Source organism: Malus domestica, chromosome 07 (genome assembly GCF_042453785.1).
Source record: "Malus domestica chromosome 07, GDT2T_hap1".
Lineage (NCBI taxonomy): Eukaryota > Viridiplantae > Streptophyta > Magnoliopsida > Rosales > Rosaceae > Malus > Malus domestica.
Window position 1 is genome coordinate 31,348,872 of NC_091667.1, and position 22,894 is coordinate 31,371,765.

The window sequence follows — 22,894 nt, forward strand, 5'->3', positions numbered from 1 at the left end:
AAAGTGTTGTGTGCGTGTTGGGGTGTGTGTCTGTGAGAGAGAGACTCCTTAATTAATTATCTCTCACAAACCCTTTCTTGTTTATCTTCATAATTATCTTCTAGTGAAAATTCTCCTGAAAGCAGAAAAGTGAAACCCCCCTCTCTCCGGCCTGCGTTTAGATTTGCTAAGATCCTGAGTCGCTTTCCTGCGTCTGACTTTCATATGGCCATGGGGACAATGACCCATCTTTTCTATTTGCATCATAAATATAAAACTCTCTCCTGGAACTCCCTTTTCTTCTTCTCCTGCCAGGAAAATATGGATTAGGGTTTTGAAGAACGCCTCTAATTACTAAGATTTTAGGGTTTCGGTCTCTTCCATTATTCTGTACACTATTTGTGGATCCTATATTCTGCAGACGAAGATACTACCACTTACTGCTTGGAAGGTTCATAACTAGTGAGTCAATGTCTTCTCTCTCTCTCTCTCTCTCTCTCTCTCTCTCTCTATATATATATATATATATATATATATTGTTAGTTTTTCATACTGTATGCCTTTGGGGGGTTTAATTTACCCCCTCTTCTAGCTGCAGTCCTTTGGTTTGGTATTGTATTTGGTCCTTTAATTTTTGTTTTAATTGATTTAATCTGAAGCAGAAAGTTGGTTTTATTTGTAAGATTCAAGTCTCTTAATTTATATGACTATTAGCCTCTTCGTTTTAAGCTATGGTCTTTTTGTATGAATATTAGAGCGTCTTTGTTTTTCAGTTTGCTAAAGATTCACTTGTTACCTTAGCCTCCTTAAAGAACCAAATGTTATTGTTTTTTTTTTCAACTGTAATATATGTATGCGGTCCTTTTTAAACTAACTTAACGAATTGATTTTCCAACTGTAAATTATATGTTCATAATGAAACTTGGGGTCGTATCAGTACTACTCTAGATTTCTGAAATAGACATTTTAATTTATTTTCGACTTCTGGGATTTATGAGAATCTGAGACCAAACATAAGTTTAATCAACTTGTACGTGTTTGATAATTCCTAGCTACTCAATGAATTGGAAAATCTTTTGGGTAGTGATATATAGCCATTGATTTAGGACTGAGATATATCTTTACCTATTTAAATATCTTCCTTTTTTTTTTTCCTTGAAGAATCCATGGAAAGGAATAGGGTTGCTCTTAATTAAGCTAATTTTTGGGCATTTTCTTAATGGAAAAAGCTCTCAATATAATGAAAAAGCACTTTCTTGTATTTGAAAAATTGAATAAATGAATTCGGTGTCTTTTTTTCTGGACTAAGAATTCAATATGTCTTTGTCTATGATTTGCAGATGTTGAAGTTGCTTTCATTGATTTGGATTGTGAAAGTGGTGCACAGTACTACCAGTACTACTGCAGTTGCATGGTGGGGTTTACTTGATTTATGGATACAAATTTACAATGCAATATCCGCTAGGTGTAAAAATTATATGGTGAATATTGAAGAAATGGGGAGAGAGAGCTTTCTTCAGTCCACTCATGGATAGAAATCGAAAGGGTTGTTGAAGTAACTGCCGACTCATTCACTCAAGCACTCAGTAGAGATTAAAGGAGTGTAAACATCAGACAATTTGCTACTGTGATTGTGTGAATGAAGCGGGAGATATTTTACATCCCTCTTTCTCTGCGCTTGGACTGAAGGGAGCTCCTCCTTTTCATTCTCTCCACTTTTCTCCATCCCTCAGTTAAGGTTTAGGAGCACTAAACTAAGTTAGGTGCCAAAACTTAGTTACTACTAATTAGTTTCATATGCGTATATATCAGTTAGGGAAGAGTTAATAGTATCATCATCATCATTCTTTCCCATCTGTTACATGCTTAAGTTGACTGATGGTTACCATTTGGTTCTCTGGCAAGAAGTAATGTGTAGTTCTCTTACTGAAATGTGTAGTTTAGCTTCATAGTTTAGCAACACAAGTTATGAATGTATATATGTTCAGATTCAGAGTCTAGTAACATAAGTTAAGAAATACATGTTTAGATTCACAATCTACCAACATAAGCCATTGCATATATGCACCCCTCATAAGCATTTGATGAATCAATTTGCTTGTTGTAATAGCAAAAACACCTTTTCTGAATTTCATGGGTTACTAGTTACTAGTAGCTGTACTCCAACTAGTACCAATGACCATGCATATGAAGAAGGGGCCTACGTCAAGTGCCTTCTCTTGTCCACGGGGTTGATCACAGCTCTCCCATTGTCCTCCTCTAATAATTTTACTTCATCTCCTCTACTTTTTTCACCCGACAAGTAATCTTGGTCAGGTGCTTTTATCTTTATTTACTTTCCCATCTTTTTAAATAATGTTCAGTCTGTAACTTTTCCCTTTCCCCCACTTTCTCACCTGTGATACTCAAAGAAAACATGTGTCATCTGTAGGTTCTCCATATTGTGCATGCTAAAAAAGAACACTGAAGGTTCTCGGTTTAGTTTGCAGTTTTTCTCGGGTACTTCAAAATTCAAATCGTGTGCAGGCCATGCCAGTAACATGCAGCATGCATGCACTCACCATTCATGACATTTTACCAAAAAATTTCAAGAAACTGTGCTCTTTTCTTTAGGCTAAAGAAACTGTGTTTTCTGCAATATTGGCCAAGTACTTATTTAGTGTGTGTGTGTGTATGTGTGTGTGTATATATACACATACATACATATATATATATATATATATATATGCAGGCAGAAGGCCTCGGTTTTCATTCTTGCATTGCATGTGTTCATCGAAAGGTGTACCCTATGTCACACTTTTAATTCATCTGGAGTTGAGCCATCCAGTCTTCTATGCTGTCATTCGTTGATTTATTTTATTTTTTAATTAGAGCAATAAGATCAGATGCTTAATCCGTACTTAACCAAATACTTTATAAATAATGGTCGTATTTGTTGAACAGATAAGGAAATTAAAGCCAGCATTTTATATAATCTTTTGTTGGAGTCGGGTTATATTTTTAAGTTATTTCTGAAACTGGACGGTGAGTGGCTTTATCTGACGATGTGGTGAGTTTATATATTTCCATATTTGGAATGGATTGGAGCTGATGTGCCAGATCGCAGAGAGCTTGGAGCTCCTCCACTTGATGTTTTAATATTTGTAAAATGTGCTGCAGAGTGACCTATATTAGCATGCACTGTGATCCGTTTATTTTAATTTTTTTTCTTTCTTTTCAGGAGTTTCAACTTCAAGTTCCAATTTTTTATTTCTTTTCAGGAGATTCAAGTTCCAATGGTGCAGCTCGAGTACTATATTTTGTTAGGATCAAGTTCGAATTTGTTGTTTTATTATTTTCACCATTTCACGAATCTTTTGCCTTTTTCTCGGGGCATGATAAATGACAAAGGGGTGGTGGTAATTCAATTAGAAGGAAGTAGTTAGTCTACAACAACAAAACTTTATCTTACTAAGTGGGTCGGCTGAATAAAGTACTTCAATGTATTCATTTTTGTGTTAAGTTTTACATTAATTTCAAGTGTATCCTGAAGTAATTCTCAAGAACATGGAAATTTTAGGGTATAGGAGTTTTTGGGCTCATTTGAAAGTATCAGAATGAAAGGAAGCCATGAAAAGTCCAAGGCGAAGCTACTCGGCCCCATAGACCAAGAAGCCCAAGGTATGAGAAGCCTAGGATGGAACACGGCCGAGCACAAGAGGGCGATCGCTGGTCGGTGTCATGCATTAACTGCTGACCAACAAGAGCATGTGGAGATTGTCTTTAAGGAAAGGTCTACTCAGATGTCAATCGCGTAGCTTGGTGACTCGAAGCCAACTGCAAGGACCCCGGATGGGACACAAAGCAAATCAGAGAAGCGCTCGGAGATATTGGGTTGAACGATTGAGACCGATCGAGAAGAATAGTGCACTTTACTCTGGGAATGTGAGTACACTCAACTGGACACCCATGATTTACTTCATCGTCGAATGTCAAGTTGGCACGTAAAAAGATATGCTAGTACGTTAGTCTACATAGATGACAAAATAAATGCCCATTAGAAGGGATCCAAATCACTGGAGTTTTCTGAGGGCCTATATAAATGGGTGTGGAATCTGGATCCTCTTATCGGGGTTGGATAAAAAAAGAGATTATGTGTATTAGCCGAGCGTTATCTTACAATTAAATGAATTTGTGCAAAACAGTCGACCTAGACCAATTTGAGGGTTTACCACTTACATTCCATACCTATTAAGGGTTTAAGATCTTTGTTTGTTAAGCTTATAACCTGATGAGTGTCATCAAACTCATCTGGATTTGATCTATAAGTTTTGAGCGTTAATGAATTTACTAATGATGCTCACGTCATTAAGAGTATTTATCAACGAAGAAAAAAAAAACTACAAATTTTTCTAAATTCAAATTTAAAACAAATTTAGGTATTTGGATAATCTCCATAGAAGACAAAGTGGGACAATAAATGACAAATTACGCTTCCTAAGAATGAATTTTGGCATCAAGTAATCCCTTTTTATAATTGAGTGGGATCAACATCAAGTTGATCAACTAATCTTTGTATGGAAGTACTTTTAAAATAGCTAAAAGTACTTTTAGTGAAAATATTTTTAAAATCAGTTGTTTGTATATTCTAATCTTTGTATGGAAGTGCTTTTAAAATAGTTTAATGTACTTTTGGTGAAAATATTTTTAAAACCAAGTCTTTGTAAATATACAAGTGTTTTTAAAACCATTTATTTCTACAAACTTTTTCTTAAAGTGTTTTCAGTTATTTAAAAAAACAAGTGAGAATCGAAATGAACAGCAGTAATGTGGTTCAAATCCGCATTTAGTGAAAATCGAAACTAAGACATTTCATTTACAAATGAAAAGAAATACTACTAAATCGTAATAATAAACACTTTTAATCTTTTAAAAAAAGTATTTACGAAATTTACTTGCATTTTAATTAAAATTTTAATTTAAAAATATTTTAATAGAAACGCTTTCAGTTAATTTAAAAATGAACGAACAATTGAGCAACATCTATTTTCAACAAAAAGAATAAAAACCAAACAAGGAGAGGAAAGAAAGTAAAAAGAGAATCGAAAATTTAAAAAAGGAAAGACAGACGTATCGCTGTCGTCTCCTCTCGTCTCGTCTGGTGTTGATGGCCTGTCTCAGATCGAAAAGGTCAGTTCATCCAAATTCAGCAATTGACTCTCAAACTCTGAATCTGATTTCATCTCCTTCCTGCTGTTGCCCTCCAGTCCCCTCTTCTCTCTTTCTTCCATAAATTTAATCAATTAATTCGATTTTTCATTTTTTCTGATAGAGCATCTGCGGCGCCACGGAAGATTCAGTATTTGCCTGATCGTTGTCAAACGCTGTAGCAGCTGTGAGTTTGTCAAAATTTATAATTATGGTTATTGATTTCTCATGATCTTCTCATTGCTGTACTGTGAAAAGAAAAGATGGATAATTTGCTGCTAAATGTGCTTAATTTAATGGAGATTAGCTATATTTTTAGTACAATTAGGTTAATTTGATGATGGGTATTGGAGATCTTTCTCTAAAGGATGGTAATTTATATAGAATTTTATAAGTTTTCTCTCTTTCGGGTTACTTTTTGTTTCGAATTAGTTGGATTTAGTAAGGTTGATTTGATATTCGTGTTAAGTTTATACTTTCTGTTTGAAATTGTTGTTCCCTATAAGTAACTGGTACTCTTTTCCCAGCTTTAGGAACTGATAGAAACTGCTTTTATTGTATTTGAAATTTTTGACATTGATTTAATTTTTTTGATGGAATGACAGAATTAATCTTGTGCACCTGTGGTTATCCATCTTTTGGTGCTCGGGTTATCTGTCGTTTCGCATGATTATTGATTGTGGAAATTGGTTTTAAGTGGGCCTGATTCCCTCATGAGTTCAACAGTGTCAACATCTCGAGGAATGCATTCACCCGCAAGGCTTGGCATGCATGAATCACCGGATTCTGGGGCTTCTGGTTCTTACAGCCCGCTCGAACCAGATGTCAATGACAGTGAAACGGATTTGCTCTCTGTATCGTGGAATCAGGACTACGGTTGCTTTTCTGCAGGCACAAGCAATGGTTTTCGAATCTACAACTGCGAGCCTTTCAAAGAAACTTTTAGACGTGATTTGAAAAGTGGGGGATTCAAAATTGTGGAGATGCTATTCCGATGCAACATTCTTGTACTTGTTGGTAGCGGGGACAATTCACAATATCCGCCTAACAAGGTTATGATTTGGGATGATCATCAGAGTCGATGTATTGGTGAATTTTCATTCAGATCTGAGGTTCGTGCTGTAAAGTTAAGGCGTGATCGCATAGTTGTGGTTCTTGAGCACAAAATATATGGTTACAACTTTATGGATCTGAAGCTGCTGCATCAGATTGAGACTGTAGCAAATCCTAGGGGATTGTGCAGCCTTTCACACCATCCAAATACATCTGTGCTGGCTTGCCCGGGCCTTCAACGAGGACAAGTTCGAATTGAACATTTTGGGCTGAACTTGACGAAGTTAATCAATGCTCATGATTCTCATATTGCATGCTTGACCTTAACAATGGACGGGCTGCTTCTTGCAACTGCTAGTAATAAGGGTACTTTGATAAGAATCTTCAACACAATGGATGGGACTCGCTTGCAAGAGGTAGCATATTGCATGTGAACTTTTAGTAATATATTATGGTGGTTCCTCAAGTTTATGATGAATGGCTTCAGATTCCGTACGAGAAAGTTAATTTTTTAAACTAACATGCTGTGAATTACTAAATAGAAGAACAAAGGTCATTCGTATTAGCCATAAATTTTCTTTTATAATGTTATTCTTTTGTGGATGCGAGGAATGACGCCCACTAGTAATTGTGTTTCAAGAGGGTTATATTAATCTATTGCCTTTGTGTAGGTACGCAGAGGAGTGGACAGAGCAGAAATTTACAGTATTGCTCTTTCTCCAAATGTTCAGTGGTTGGCAGCATCGAGTGATAAAGGCACTGTGCATATATTCAGCCTCAGAGTTAGAGTATTCGGGGAGGTTCTTTCTGCTCATAATTCTGCTCAAGGGGCAGCAATGTTTCAGCAGAACTCTTCAAATTCCCTGGATCCTCTTATTTCTCCAAGCACCGGTGCCAATTCTAGTTCATCATTGTCTTTCATGGGAGGTAATAAAATTGTGCTCAAACTTCTTTTCAAGACTAACACGAGTTATCTGCTTGGATACTACGCTTCTCCATTTTAAGTGTTTGAGGGACTTCAGTTTGGATTTCTCCATAATTTTTTGCCCTTGAATGGTTTTTTTAAGTGTTGTAAAAATAATCATTCTGACAATTTTGCAGGGGTTTTACCTAAATATTTTAGCTCAGAACGGTCATTTGCTCGGTTCCACTTGCCAGAAGACACTCAATTCATTACTGCATTTGGTTCTCAAAACACTGTCATCATTGTTGGCATGGATGGGAGGTATGCTCTCTCTTTGTGTATGCATGTGTGTGTTTCTATTTGTTCTTGCATTTTCCGCTAGCCTAAAAGTTGTGGAAATATTCGAAGAATTCTTCCTCAACGGTTTCATCGAGATTCATATACATAGATTTTGAATCCTTTCTGAAGATCAAAGAAAATAAACGGAATGAAGATTATTTAGATCGACCTCCCTTTAGTTGTCGCCTTTTTTTGGACCAACTCATCTGTCTCCCACCCCTGCTCACTGGTTCCTTTTTTCTGGTTTATCAGTTTCTACAAGTGCAGTTTTGATCCAGTAAATGGAGGTGAGATGGTGCAGCAGGAATACGTACGCTTTCTGAAAACCGAAAGCAGGCGGCCAAGTTAGAATTTGTTCGAATGAGTCGTGGAACTATACATTCTTTCATCCTATGTAAATATTGATTTGGAATATCCGTTGGATGTAAATATTTGGAAATGTTGTGTTCCTTTTTACTTCATCTCGTAAAATAAAGCAATCTTTATAGCTACTTTGCCAGAAGCAAACCTGTCCCATAAATTGCTTGGCTACTCATCTCTAACTCTACAATCGTAACATTGTTGTTTCAGCCTCGGAAATGGCGCAAAACATAAGAAACTAAACAATCAGGCCACTCTCGAACAATCTTCAGCTCGGTCGCTCATAAAACCCGGCTTGATCACGACCCTTATCCACCCTCCCTCTGTGAACGCAAGCACTTTAAGACAACAATGAAGGTGAACAGAACAAGTTTTTCACCGGCATTTCATAAAAAATTCTTCGTCCTTCGTTCAAACAACCACATTTCTGCATTTCCAGGTCTAGTAGTGAATCCAAGTTCACTTCTAACATATTCATGAATTGTTTTACCAAGCTCCAAAATTTTCAACGCTGTGCAAGCTGAAATGGTGCTTACAACCGTAGCTTCATCAGGCTTCTCGTTGCTCTCACATCGCATCCCCCGAAACACATCCAAAGCCTCCTAAAAAATCCTGCACCTAAGATACCTCGAGATCGTAACGTTCCAACAAAGCCTGTTTCTCTCAGGCATTTCATCAAACACCTGCTTGAAACTCTGAACCATGTCGACGAGCGAGTTACACACATACACATCAAACCCAATTCCGGTTTTTACCCCAAACCCATGAAACCTTCACCTTCCCGAACCTCTCCCAAGCATCCAAAGGCTTTGAAAACAAATGGTTGTTTCCGGCATTGGAAAACTCGATGTGGGCAAGTCCTTTCTCTACTCCAAAGCCTTCCTTGTCCGCCTTGAGTTGTTGTGGCGGTGGTTGGGGTGACACTCAACCTGGTTGTAGTGTCTGCTAGTTTGTATCCCCTTCCATCGTTTTCTTTCTCTTTGTGCCTGTTTGGTGTTAGCCAAGGCTCTCCTGTTGTTTTCGGCTTCGGCCTTGGTTTGTTTTTCCTCTTCCAAAAAAAAAAATAATAATAATAATAATAAAATAAAAAAATAAAAAAAAATAAAAATGGAATTTTAACAAAAAATCATATTTTTACACTAAAAAGTCAATCATGTACTATTCACTTTACCCTTTATTTTGTCCTTATCGTTAAAACTTAAAATTTTCAAGTCATTTTCATTAAAAAAAAACTATCGAAAAGTAAAAAAAAAACTTTAATTTTAATGAAAAATGACAAATAAAGGTGTAGTAAATAGTACCAAGGAAAGATAAAAATGTGGTTTTTCTTTAAAAGTGAACAGTACCGGAAATGTTTCGTTAAAAGTCCTTAATAATAATTTGATGGGTGCCCCAACTTTGAAACTTTTAACAAATTAATAAGAAGTGCTAAATGCATTGACCAAAAAATGAGAAGAACATGGAACATGAACTTCTTGGCTAAGCATTTAATAAAGGGTTAATCTCATTTTACTATTTTGAAATTTTTTGATTTTTAACATTTGGTACATAAAATTGTTTTCATTCCAAAGTGGTATCTAAAATCATAATTTTGGGACATTTTCATACATACGTCAAAGTTACTATTAAATCAGCTGTTAATTGATGACGTGGCATCCATTGAACAATAATTGAACATTACGTGCCAATATGCGTCCACCTAGATATTAAAAACATTAAAAAAAAAAAATCTGGGCTCTATCCTGTCCCATCACCCACCCCACGTTCCCCTGATACCCACCCTGACACTCCATCCCTTCTAATCTCCCTTCTCTCTTCTGCACCTACCCCCTTCATCCTCTCCCTTCTCTCTTCTGCATCCACCCCCTCCCTCCTCGACTCCCCGCACCATTAACGAGGAGATCATCTCTCTCCCCTCCTTTCCTCTCTCTCTGTCTCTCTTTTCATTGACTTCCCTTCCACTTCTCTCCGATTTGCTACCGTCACTGCCGCCCTCTAATGGAGCTCTCGTTCCCAAAGAGAGCCTAGGATTTCCAATTTCAAATTCGAACAATCCCAGGGGTTTGGAAATTGGATTTCTCCAAAGTTTCAAGGGTTTCCATTTCAATTTGTGTTGAAATTTCTTAATTTGGTGGTGATTTTGAGATTATTGAATCTGCGGAAATTGGGGAATTGAGGGGAGGTTGTGGATTTGGATGAGAGAGGAGGTTGATTGTGTATGTGTTTGTGCTATAAAGGACTTCGGGCTCGTCGTTTGGACTGGTGCAAATATGGATGAGAGACGACGCTCTCCGCCGCAAATTTGTACTGCAGGGAAGACGATGGGAGGGGGAGCAAGGGAGGAAGATGCCCTTGTAAATTTTTTATTTTTAAATTTTTTTATTTATTAATTTTTAATAATTACGTGGCTTTCATATTGACACGTGACTTCCCGTTACGTTATGTCATCGGTTTATAGAGATTCTGACGGAAAAGTTAAGGAAGCATTTTTGCTCATCATTATAAACTATGATGTATGCTTACTATAAATATAATCAATTGACATGTGTCATTTCACTTCATTCTAGTTCATTTTCACACTAAACGTTAGTTTTTCAATTTTGAAGAAAATTAAAAAAGTATTTTTGCTCACCATCATAAAACTATGGTCTATGCTCATCATACACATAATCAATTGACACGTGTCATTTCACTTAATTCTAGTTAATTTTCACATTAAATGTTAGTTTTTTAATTTTGAAAAAAATTAACAGACGTATGAAAGTGTTTCAAAATTATGACTTTAAGTACTACTTTGAAATGAAAAAAAAATTACGTATCAAATATTAAAAACCAAGAACTTCATGGCAGTAAACTAAGATTAACCTTTTAATAAATTAGGACGTGCCCTCACGTTCGGACCAGGATCCTCTCTTGAGCTAAGGATGAGGATCCTTCTCATCAAGGGATGTGGACTGTTAGATGAAAATCCAATTACTACAATTATTATAATTTTAAAGGAATCCCCTTGTTTGTAACCGTTGGATTTTCAAATAACGGCCCACACCAATTGATGAGGAAGATCCTCATCCTTAGCTCAGGAGAGGATCCTGGTCCCTCACGTTCTCTTTTTTTGGCTCCTTTGCCATATCTTATTCTTTATCATTTTTGTCGTAATTATTTTTATCGGTAAAAGAAAGAGAGAAAATTTTATCTGACGACATTTTTGTTTTTCTTTTCATTTTGTCAATTTTTGGTGGGGATATTATATTCATAGTTACATCACTAATCAATAAATTTACTCAAAATCTGCAGAGATCAACAAATCAGAGCAGACTTTAAATAAATCTTACCCGATTAAATAACCAAAAAGTCTTCAAAACGCCGCGTTCTCCCTCCCCCTGCATGAACCAAATCTAAACGCCGTAAAAATTTCAATGCTATTCCTCCATAGCACCATTCTCTGTGCATTGCAACGCCGTAGAAATTTCACTTTGCTCCTCTGAGCTCGCCGGAGCTCCCTCCTAGATCTCGGCCTCCGCCGCAACCCCTTCATCCTTTTCGTTTCGCTTCGAATATCCGAGCTTTTCTAGATGTCGGTGAAGTGACAGAGCCAAGATTTTACAGCAATAGAATAAAAAAATAGCTTTCAAAAATCGATTATACTTTCATTTAAAAATATATTTTAAACTCAAATCCGAAATCTCACATACACCAATAGCTCTCACTCACAAAGAACAAGTAGAGAATACGAAAATACGAAAATACATAAAAAGTTTTCTGTATCACCAATATGAGTAATTTGCTCAAATGAGAGCAAAAAATGAAGCAATCCAATGGGAACACTAAAGCGGCGTAATCTTCAAAACCCATATCTCATATTTCTCTATGAAGTGCTCACCTCTTCGATAACTCTACATTTCTTCCATAACTCTATATTTCAATCGATTCAGTTGACGTTTAATGCATTAATTTCAAAAGTAAATAGTAGATCGGCATAATCTTCAAAACCCATATCTCAGATTTCTCTATGAAGTGCTCACCTCTTCGATTTCATTCACTTGCCTATGTTAGTGTAGCCTTTCACTGTACATATAGCTCTTGAAATTTTGAAGATCTGATAGATTTTTTTTGCTTTGAATTCGAATTGGGTATTTTAGTTAGTGACAATGTCTAGCAAAACTAATATTCTTACTATTATTTGTACTATCTTTCTAATAAAAATATGACTTACATATAAATATAACTTACATGCATGACAAACTTTATTTTTATTAAAAAAATGATACAAATAGTACAATTAAGAAATAAATATAGCATCAATTCAAATTTGATTTCTTTAAATTTTGTTATTTATTTATGTAATCTCAATTGAAGTGCATCTATGCAGACACTTCCTCAACTCCGAGGACTTTCGGTTCGCAGTGCTGATGCGTAGATATTCGTTGGAAGGATAAATTTTTAGAAAATTAATGAAATAGTTTGAAAACTTTGAATTTTAACGATAAGGATAAAATAAAGTGTAAAGTAAATAGTACCATGATTGATTTTTTAATGTAAAAATATGATTTTTCGTTAAAGTGAATAATATCGAAAACTTTTCTTCTCTCAATTTTTCTAGGTACCCAGCACATGTGCTTACATGGAGTTCCTCATTAATAAATGTTTGACACATGTGCCGCTACACTTTAAATGACTATTAGGGTTAATGCTTTTATTAAAATACCTCTTTTACCTTATACTTTTCAGAAAATAATAAATAAATAAAAAGAGTGAGATTCTTTTGCCATGATGCCATGATGCCCATCCCCACCATCCCCCCCCGCCTCTCTCTCTCTCTCTTCCCTTTTTATTTCTTCTACGCCAGAAAATACACAAGGGATGTCGGCGACCTCAGCGGCTGATAGATCGGGATTGGCGACGTCAGATCTGAGTTTGGAGTCGCCGCCGACAATTCCTGGGTTCCGTAGAAGTAAGAGTGGGATAGAAAAAGTGGTATAAAAAAGGAGAAAGTCGAAGAGAGAGAAGTGATGGATGAAGCTAGTAAAATCGCCGGCCGATGATGGAGGTGGGTGCAGATTGACCGGTACTTAGTTGGTATTTTTTTAGATTTAAAAGAATAAAAATATAAAGGAGTTAAGTGATTATTGGTGGAACTTCATGTCAGCATATGTGCCGGTACTTAGTTGAGCGCGGTTTCATTAAAGCGGTTTTTTTCCCGATCTTTTCCGAAACTTCAATCTCAGCCGTCCAGTGATCAGATCGTGAGGCCACGAACATCGTGGTTTTCCCCTGGAAACGTTCTTGGTTTTCTTCAAAACTTGGGGCGGATGCTTCCTGGAAAGAACAAAAAGTGTCCCTTCAGTATTATATATACTCTTGTGCTCGCTCGATTGGAACCACTGTAGTGCCGTAAACAGTAACACCACACCATGACATCCCATGAAGCCTCCTCCTCAAAACTCTGGAATTACGACGTGTTCTTGAGTTTTAGAGGCGAAGATACACGCAACGGCTTCACGGGCCACCTTCACGCTGCGTTACAAGACGGGGGCTTCAATGCCTTTATTGATGAGGATAATCTGAAAAGAGGGGAAGAAATAAAACCCGAACTGTTGCGGGCAATCGAAGAGTCCAGAATCTCGGTAATTGTCTTCTCAAAGAGGTACGCGGAATCAAGATGGTGTCTTGACGAGCTGGTAAAGATCATGGAATGTAGAGAAAAGCTGGGGCAAAAGGTTTTGCCAATATTCTATCACGTCGATCCTTCACATGTGAGGAAGCAGGAAGGTTGTTTAGCCCGAGCATTTAAGAAGCACGAAGATGGCATCCTTGAAGAAAAAGATGACAAAGAACGCGAAGCCAAGAAAGAAAGGGTAAAGCAGTGGAAAGAGGCTCTTACTCAAGCTGCAAATTTGTCTGGCCACGATCTTAATAACGGGTAACCATTTTCATTGGACTTGGACGTCTTTCAATACTAGACTAGTTTACTAGTAATGCTGCTATCTATTTTCGGCTTTTCCACCTTCTGAAACATGTTAATGAATGGTTGTTAGGCAGATAGCACACAGGAAAAATAGCTTCATTGATTGAAACATCAAGATTTGCAAGATATAATCTCAGTTTACAAAAGTTTAATTATATTTAAGCGCATATTTAAAATATATTTTACAAAAGTTTAATTATATTTAAGCGCCTAAAATTTGAAGGTTTTTTTTTTTTTTTATCAAACATCTGTGCTTTTAAGATTTTGAGTAAGATGCTTAGGTACATTAGGCTACAGCAGTATTTTTTTATTTATCAAATTAAAAATTATGTTTATAATTTTCGAAATTATGAGGAACCGTGGATATGGTATAAAAATGCCAAATAACTTTCAAGACGGAAGTTATCCTATAGAAGGGCCTAACGAATTCGAAATTGGAATTAGAAGATCTTTTTTAATTGATTCTTAAGAGCATAATATGAGTTATTCAGTATATTTTGATTTGATCAAATTCGTGGGTGGTCCTATAAAGAAACACTTATGATGCTAGAACTCATTTTAAAGGTATTTTACAAGCTGTGGACTCCTTTTTAAGAGATAATCATGGTCTTTCATTTTAAATATTGGGAGCATTTTTGCTCACAATACACTTAATTATTTATCATTTGTCATTTCAATTAATTTTAGTTAACTTTTACAATAAATATTACTTTTTTAATTGTGAAAAAAATTAACCAAAGTTAGTTGAAAAGTCACATGACACGTGATTAGGTTTATGGTGGGCATATACCAAAGTTTAGGGTGGTGAGCAAAAATCTCCCGTAAATATTTACCTAATTATCTCTTTTATTATATTTTTTTCTCCTAAAATTAAAATATGATCTTATCTTCAAGATAACAAAAATAGTGGATGTTTACATTTTTTTTTTAAATTATTATGTATACATTTCATTGAGAGAATTATTTGTATACATTACTGGTACGTTTAGTATTAGTTTTCATGCATTGATATTATTCATATTACGGATCGATACGTTTATTTTTAATTTTTGGCTCGTTCATTTTTTGTACATATTGTTAATTGGTAATTTGGTACGTTTAGTTTTACGGTTCGGTACGTTTAATTTTGGGTACATTTGATTTTACTTTTTGGTACGTTTAGTTTTAATTTTTGTACATATCATCGATTGATTTTTTTTTTTTTTTAAGCAAACATATCATCGATTGATAACTTAATAATTTATTTGGATTATTACTAATATTAATTTTGGTATAAAGAAGGCTAGATTTAGGGGCTTTGGATATTATTTTTGAATCTTAGAAAGACGGCATTTTAAAAAATATGGCACAAAAATTGTAGAAAGTAGTTTAATAAAAAGTCTAAAAGCAAGGGATGTTTGGTCTAACAAATTTAAAAATCAAGCACCTAAATCAAAATTTCCCTTTTACAAATCATATGAAGTGATTCTTGATGATTAAATTTTCATTGGTGACACATCTCATAATTTGCTAATTTGACCTAAAAATATGTTACTAAAATGAAATTTTTGGCATTGAAAGTTATATACAATACTCCAAGTCCACGCATCGAAAATTAAGGTTATTTTGTTCTAGGGTTTAAATGATATTGGGCATATCTCTCCTATATATTGCAAGTTGATTTTAGGTTGAAATCAGTGTATCAAATAGATATATGCTAGTTTAGTCGATTTGTATATGTATATAATTGCACCAATGAGAAATAATATGTTGTGCTAAAGTGTCAAATATGAAATCAATAAACTAATATAAGAAAATAGAACAAAAACGAAACAATCCAAAATGACATAAAAGATTTATACTCGTTCGGCTTAAACTCATATGCATTTCGAAGATAGCAAGAAAATTCCACTACTAATCAAAATAAAATTACACATATAATTTAATTCTCAAATTCTAAATCCCACATATACCCAATAACTATCACTAAATTTCTTCTCTCCCAAAAGCCACAAAAGCAACACCAATATCTTTGAATGTGGAATTGGCAACAAAAACCACAAGAAAGCATCACATGCCATGTGTACTTGCACTTGCTGCGGCAAATACCCTAGCCACTCACGTGGCAAGCACATGGTGCAAACAAAAAGAACCAGACAAATCCAACACAACAGACTACACTGTCTTTCTTCCAAATCTCCTCTGGTTCTATTTTTTTTTTTTTCACAAATCCCAAACCATAATTTCTTAAACCTTTATTGAAAGTCTAAGAAGTCAGGCTATATTATCACCCTCCATGTCGTTCATGTTTACTAATTGAGTGAAGGTGATAGCTTCTAGTAATCCTTCATTGAGTTAATGCTGACTAATTGAGTTTTCAGGCATGAAGCAAAGCTTATTAGGAGAATTGTTGAAGAGAATATTAGGGAATTGCTTCCCCGCACAGATGAATTACACGTGGCCAAATACCCGGTTGGAATCGACTCTCGTGTTCAACCAATTATCAGTGATATTTCAAGTGGTGGATCAGATGACGTTAAAATGGTTGGAATTTGGGGGATGGGTGGATTGGGCAAAACAACTGTTGCCAAAGCCATTTATAACAAAATTCATCATAGCTTCCAATTCAAATGCTTCCTTGAAGATGTTTGCCACCATGGTACAAGCCAACATGGTCTGCTCTGTTTGCAACAAAAATTTATTTCTGACATCTTACAACATGCCAAGCCTCAATTATTAGTAGCGTTGCTGCAGGGATCCCTGTTATAAGACAACACCTCCAACGTAGAAGGGTACTTGTCATTATTGACAATGTAGATAAGGTGGAGCAACTAAATGCAATAGCTGGAAGTCGTGAATGGTTTGGTCCAGGAAGTATAATTATCATAACAACAAGAGATGAGCATTTACTAAATCAACTGAGAGTGGATATGAGAAATCGAGCTCGGGGAATGAATAAAGAGGAAGCTCTTGAGCTTTTCAGTTGGCATGCATTTGACAATAGTTGCCCTAATGAAGAATATCTTGAATTGTCAAAGAAGGTAGTTTCTTACTGTGGGGGTTTGCCGTTAGCACTCCAAGTTCTAGGCTCTTCTCTTATTGGCAGACCCAAAATAGAGTGGGAAAGCTATCTGGAGAAATTGGAAAGAATTCCTGAAGAAGACATTATTAAAAAACTAAGAATAAGCTTTGATGGGCTAGATGATACTGAGAAGGCTATATTCCTTGATATATGTTTCTTTCTAGAAATCAGCCAGGGTTATGTGATCAAGGATTATGTCACAAAAATATTAGATGGATGTGGGTTATCTCCAATAATAGGGATCAGTGTTCTCCGTGAACGGTGCCTTGTAGTTGTTGAACGAGGCAAGCTGAAGATGCATGATTTGATTCGAGAAATGGGCAAGATAATCATTTCTGAAAAATCTCCTACTCAACCTGAAAGATTGAGTAGACTGTGGGACCCTAAAACCGTAATAGATGTGTTGACAAATAAATCTGTAAGTAGATTCCTAACAAAGTTTAATATTAATGCTCGCTAACTCATATCCCAGTGCAACTGCGTATATTTAATAATATTTAGAAATATATTTGTAAGCACAATAAACCTTCACGTGGAAATAGAAGCAATTAAATTGATTTCCAATCGATTATATGACAATTGTTTGTAAGTAAATCATTTTTCAGACGCAAATTACCCTTTTCTTTCTCATCATATGTTCTTTTGTTTACTTAACAGGGATCTGAAGAAATTGAAGCACTATCTGTAGATTTGCCAAGCTCTAAAAAAATGGCTAGTTTCAGTACAAAAGCATTTGTCAATATGAAAAAACTGAGATTGCTAAGGCTCAACTATGTAGAGCTCACCGGAAGCTTCAAACATTTTCCGAAAGAGTTGAGATGGTTGTGCTGGCATCGATTCCCTTTCAAGTACATGCCAGAGCACCTTCTTAATCAGCCAAAACTTGTTGCTCTTGACCTGCAGTTCAGTAAACTCAGAAAAGGCTGGAAGAATTCCAAGGTACAATCACCCCTTAGCGGATTATAATTAATTCCCACTCTGATTTTATTTTTTAAGCCATGTTCTTCTTGGATTTTGAATAATATTATCTTTTGGGTTCGTGCAGTCGCTTGAAAATTTGAAAATCCTTGATCTCAGTGATTCCCTTCTGTTAAAAAAGTCACCAGACTTCTCACGGCTCCCAAATCTCGGAGAATTGCATTTTTCATATTGTGAGAGTTTGTCCAAGATTCACCCATCTATCGGTCAACTTAAAAAACTCACTTTGGTAAATTTTGAATACTGCCAAAAGCTTAGGTGTCTCCCAGGGGAATTCTGTAAATTGAAATCTGTTGAGACTCTTCTACTTAATGATTGCAGTTCATTAAGAGAACTGCCTGGGGGCTTAGGGGAGATGGTATCATTGAGAAAACTGTATGTAACTAGTACAGCCATAAAACAATTCCCCAACGACCTTGGGAGTCTAATTTCTTTACAAAAGTTGAAACTTAGAGACAATAGTTGTTGTAGCCTACCTAGCCTCAGTGGTCTTTCAAATCTTGTATCTTTGAGGTTATCTGTGTGCAAGAATCTTCGTGCAATCCCCAATTTACCAACAAATTTGGAAGTCTTGGAAGCAGATTTTTGCCCTGCATTGGAGACAATGCCAGACTTTTCGCAAATGTCAAACATGAGACAACTGTGCCTAGATAATTCGCCCAAAGTAAGAGAGGTTCCAGGTTTAGGCTTGGGTAAATCATTAAACTCCATGACAGAGCTTTGTATGCGCGGGTGCACCAATCTCACAGCTGAGTTTAGGAAAAACATCCTACAGGTCTCTCTCTATCTCTGTCTCCTCCTACTCTTGCTCTCTGTCAATCACACACACAAGCACAATCGCACATGTACAAGTATTTGACACTATATTACTATGTATGTTATAGGGATGGACTTCTTGCGGAGGTGGTGGTATTTTTCTGAATGAGATTTATGATATTCCGAAGTGGTTTGACTTTGTCGGTCACGGCAATAAAGTTAGTTTTGATGTTCCTCAATGTGATGGTCGTAATTTTAAAGGGTTGACACTCTGCTTGGTTTGCTCGCAATTCCAATTTGGAATAGTTACCCTTACTGTTGTAAATTGTACCAAGCGTACTACTTCGAGGGTCTCTAAGCCTACTTCGGGAGGAAGAGATGATTATTTTTGGCAGGTACAATTATCGAACGATAAGCTCAAGCTCAATTTGCAAGGCGGGGACAAGATTGTTATTCATTTAGAGGGTTATTATTCTTGTACGGTGAAGAAAATTGGGGTAAATCTAGTATGGGACAAACCTTTGAAGGAAAACAAGCATCTTGGTAGGGGTGATTATTATTACTATGAATATGAATCTGAAGCAGTTCCGGATTGGTTGTATGATGAGTCAAGTCCGGTACCACCAGGTCGGCAGTCTTTCTTGTTTTCCCAGCTCTGTTGTTCGGACATTTGATTTGATCGCATCCAACAGATGATTTGTTCCCCATTTTACTGACAATTCATTTGCGATATTGACTAGTTGTTCAGTTGTTAATTGTTCTATGCTTTACAAATATTCATATTCTCTTGTGGAACCAAATTATTAGCTTCAGTCCTGAATCAAAATTTTAGATTGAAATGTGCAATTACTGACCATGGATGCAAACATATAGAAATCGGGACTATAATCTTACTTGAAACCCTTTCTATCAACTCCTCTGCTTCATCTGACAGTCTAGCACGGCCAAGAAGGTCGATCAGGCAACCATAGTGTTCGAACCTCGCTCAATCTCATATATCTTTCTCTTGGAGTTGAAGAACAAGAACACACAACCCTCATCTACCAACCCTCTGTGAACGCAGTCAGTTAAGACAACAATGAAGGTGAAATCATCAGGCTTCATGCCAATTTTCGTGAACAACTCGATTCCTTTGCTTGTCTTGCCATTCCTTGCAGGCCCATAAATGATTCAAGTCCAAAGATTTGTCCATGCTCCAACATTTTGCATACGTTTCTGTAACCGTGGTACCAACAACTGCATCAATTTTTAATTCTGTTATATTCGATGTGCCCATGAATCCATTCCCCTTGCTCTAATGCTCCCAACGGAGCATAGCCCGTGAGGAGAGCAACCGCTGTAAATTTATCCCCTTTTAACTCTTTTAGTTTGCGAGCTCGTTTGGATGTACTTTTAAAATGATTGAAAACGTTTTTTCAGAAAATGTTTTTAGGTTCCAAAAGTACTTTAAGTGCTTTCTGCAAGAAGCACCAGTTATATGCTTCATCTGTGAAGCACTTTAAAGTGATTTTCCAGGATTTACTTGCATTTTTACTAAAGATTAATTCTAAAAACATTTTCACCAAAAACACTTTCAGTCATTTTAAAAGAGCGACCGCCTCGTTAAAACGGTTGTATTGTATACCCATTAAAAATTCTCCGGCCTTCAATCAAATAACCACGTTTTACATACATATTCAACAACCACATTTCCAGTTCTAGTAGTGAATCCAAGTTCACTTCTAACATATTCATGAATTTCTTTACCAAGCTCCAAAGTTTTCGATGCTGTTCAAGCTGAAATGGTGGTTACAACCGTGGCTTCATCGGGCTTCTCGTTGCTCTCACATGACATCCTCCGAAACATATCCAAAGCCTCCTCAAACCTCCTGCACCTAACATACCTCAAAATCGTAACGTTCCAAGTTCCAACAAAGCCTGTTTCTCTAAGGTATTTCATCAAACACCTGCTTGAAACTCTCAACCATGCCCAATAACGCATTCATGTCAATGAGCGAGTTACACATACGCATCAAACCCAATACCAGTTTCTACTACAAAGGCACAAACCCATGAACCCTTTGACCTTCCTGAACCTCTTCCAATGGCTTTAAAAACAAATGGGTTGGTGAAATTATCAGGGCACAATCCGTCCTCCCTCAGCCGCCGGAAGAGCTCAACGGCGCTTCTGAAACTACCCTTTGCCAAACGCCTTGATCATTACAATGTAAACGAAAAAGAAAGGATCCTTGATGAAACTGAAGACTTTCTCGGCTTAATTCACGTTTCCGAGGGAAGGGTCGGTGCAGAAAACGACGAGCTTGTTGACGGCGGCTCTCTCTTGGTTGCAGGAGGTGGAGAAGGAGATTGGTTTGTGAAAGTGCAAGCTTTTTAGCTGGCACGTGTCATAGATGTTTAGCTTTCAAATTTTTTATTTTTTATTTATTTTTGGTGAAGGTCATCGATTTCATTTTGAATCCTTAAGTTTTAGATCTAAGTGGCCACTTAGTACTACGTTATAAGTGAGAAGTTTTATGTTTGATTCTCGTTAAAAACGAATTTGAATCACATTATCGTTTGACTTGATTTACATGGCAACATCATTCAACCTGATTTCGTGAATTTCTTAAGGTAAAAATCATTGCATTTATTTAGAAAATTAACTTTTGCATAACTAAGTATATATTGTGAGAAATTAACTTTTGCGTATTCTAAGAATGTTGAGAGCAAAAGTGTGTTTTTTTTTTCTAGGGCTAGATTTTGAGAGCAATTTTCGTGAGGTTTTAGAAATCTAACAATTATCGTATCGTGTGAAGCAAAATTGTGTGCATTCCTTTGTTTGTCAACCGTGTTCATCCAAAAGAAGGCTAAGTAAGGACTGCGTGCTACAAGAACAAAAGTACAAGAGATAATTTCAAGTGCAGTAATTTACTACTAGTAAATGTCTATCTTATTGAGTCTTGTATAAGTCATTTTTCCTTAGTGGACAGTGATGCTTGAGTTGTGTGCTACGAGGCTTTTCTCCTCACTTGTTGAGGACTTTTTCTCTCGTAAAATTGTTTGTGTTCTCAGTTTTAATTTATTATTGTTTCTGTTTGTTAAATGTAGGATTGAAACTGCGATTCAATCTTACCGACGACATCTAAGTTTGATCCATCAAAAGTTTGCAAAGAAAATAGCGGAAAAGTAACCTGAAAATTTGACATTTGAGGTGGATGAGCATTTCGTATTTTAGCTTTTGCAATTTCAACTTATCTGGTCCTGAATACCGAAAGCACATTTCTTCGGTTTAATTTTGGGCCTAAGTTGGGCTAAAAGAATGGACATTATTTAGATTGTTCTTAAAAAAATTTGGTATGACAATGTACGAATACGTACTCAATATGGAGACCATAAAATAGTGCCATCCTGACTCATAGAATAGAACTGGATCCTCTCCAAGGCAAACCCTCGGGATCTTGTTGAGCGACAAACATGGGCTGTTGGATTTCGATCCAACGGCTACAATTATTATAGCTTTAAGAGGGACCCCCTGTTTGTAGCCGTTGGATTTCGATCCAGCAGGATCCCGAGGGTTTGCCTCGGAGATGATCCAGGTCCTCATAGAATGACCTATTTGACCCACCAAAGGGGTACCATTTGGGTCGTTGTTGACTCATTGAATAGGTTAGCACCCCTTAAAAGGGGAATGACTCACGTTCACCTTTTAGAATATCACTATGATATTATGAGTTAATAGTCAATACCACAATGTTGCCTATAAATCTTTTTACATATGAGATCACAATATTAGTTTAAAATACTGGCGTAATAGAAAACTTGATGCGTGCAAGTCCTTCTCTATTTTAACGGTCCATTACATCATCTGATTAGACAAATACACAATTACATGGGTAATGTAAGTGTTGCACTTGACAAATGTATGTATCCTAAAAACTATTATGTCAAGTGCACAATTTGATTGGTGCCCTAAATTTGAAACTTTTAACAAATTAATAAGAAGTACTAAATGCATTGGCCAAAAAAAGAGAGTAACATGGAACATGGGCGTCTTGGCTAAACAAACATAACAAATTAGGAGCATGTCCTCTTTTTGCATCACCTCTCATTGGTGGAACCCAAACCTCCTCTTTTTTTGCCTTCTTTTCCCTCCCATACATAAAAAAACAATTATTTTAAGGCTTTTTTTATTAGCACCCCACATAATTTTGAATGCACCCCACATTAAAATTTAATATTAAGTGGCTTATGTAACCTATTATGTAATGATAATTTTGACCTTATGAGGTTTAAAGAAAATAAGAAATTTCTAAATACACCCCAAATTACTTTT

General features: G+C 36.2%; 1 protein-coding gene, 1 long non-coding RNA gene, 1 other non-coding gene and 1 pseudogene across 5 annotated transcripts; all 4 read left to right on the forward strand.

The window, feature by feature from the left end:
* On the forward strand, positions 1-4,177 carry LOC139197599 (uncharacterized). Its single transcript, XR_011583120.1, has 3 exons — positions 1-441; positions 1,320-1,393; positions 3,240-4,177. It is a non-coding gene; the product is annotated as an uncharacterized lncRNA (long non-coding RNA).
* On the forward strand, positions 1,516-1,652 carry MIR319D (microRNA MIR319d). Its single transcript, NR_161595.1, has one exon. It is a non-coding gene; the product is annotated as a microRNA MIR319d (primary transcript).
* An 826-nt stretch (positions 4,178-5,003) lies between the features above and the next one.
* On the forward strand, positions 5,004-7,953 carry LOC103439557 (autophagy-related protein 18c-like). 3 transcript variants are annotated; one of them, XM_008378114.4, is made up of 6 exons: positions 5,004-5,148; positions 5,291-5,353; positions 5,772-6,635; positions 6,891-7,146; positions 7,321-7,444; positions 7,715-7,953. In XM_008378114.4, exons 3-6 carry the CDS (start codon positions 5,880-5,882, stop codon positions 7,809-7,811), a joined length of 1,233 nt encoding a protein of 410 aa, XP_008376336.2. In that variant the 5' UTR covers positions 5,004-5,148; positions 5,291-5,353; positions 5,772-5,879; the 3' UTR covers positions 7,812-7,953. The 3 variants fall into 3 exon arrangements, with proteins under 3 accessions (XP_008376336.2, XP_008376337.2, XP_017188832.2); XM_008378115.4 differs by having other exon boundaries at positions 5,893-6,635; XM_017333343.3 differs by having other exon boundaries at positions 5,012-5,148; positions 5,864-6,635.
* A 5,128-nt stretch (positions 7,954-13,081) lies between these two features.
* Positions 13,082-19,428, forward strand: LOC108169445 (disease resistance protein RPV1-like; annotated as a pseudogene).
* Positions 19,429-22,894: the final 3,466 nt, after the last annotated feature.

Bases quoted from the DNA above. Each gene is read 5' to 3' on its own strand.
- LOC103439557 (XM_008378114.4), top strand. From the start codon at position 5,880: ATGAGTTCAACAGTGTCAACATCTCGAGGAATGCATTCACCCGCAAGG. The intron at 7,147-7,320 runs GTAATAAAATTG...ACAATTTTGCAG, and splicing joins ATCATTGTCTTTCATGGGAG to GGGTTTTACCTAAATATTTT. The intron at 7,445-7,714 runs GTATGCTCTCTC...CTGGTTTATCAG, and splicing joins ATTGTTGGCATGGATGGGAG to TTTCTACAAGTGCAGTTTTG.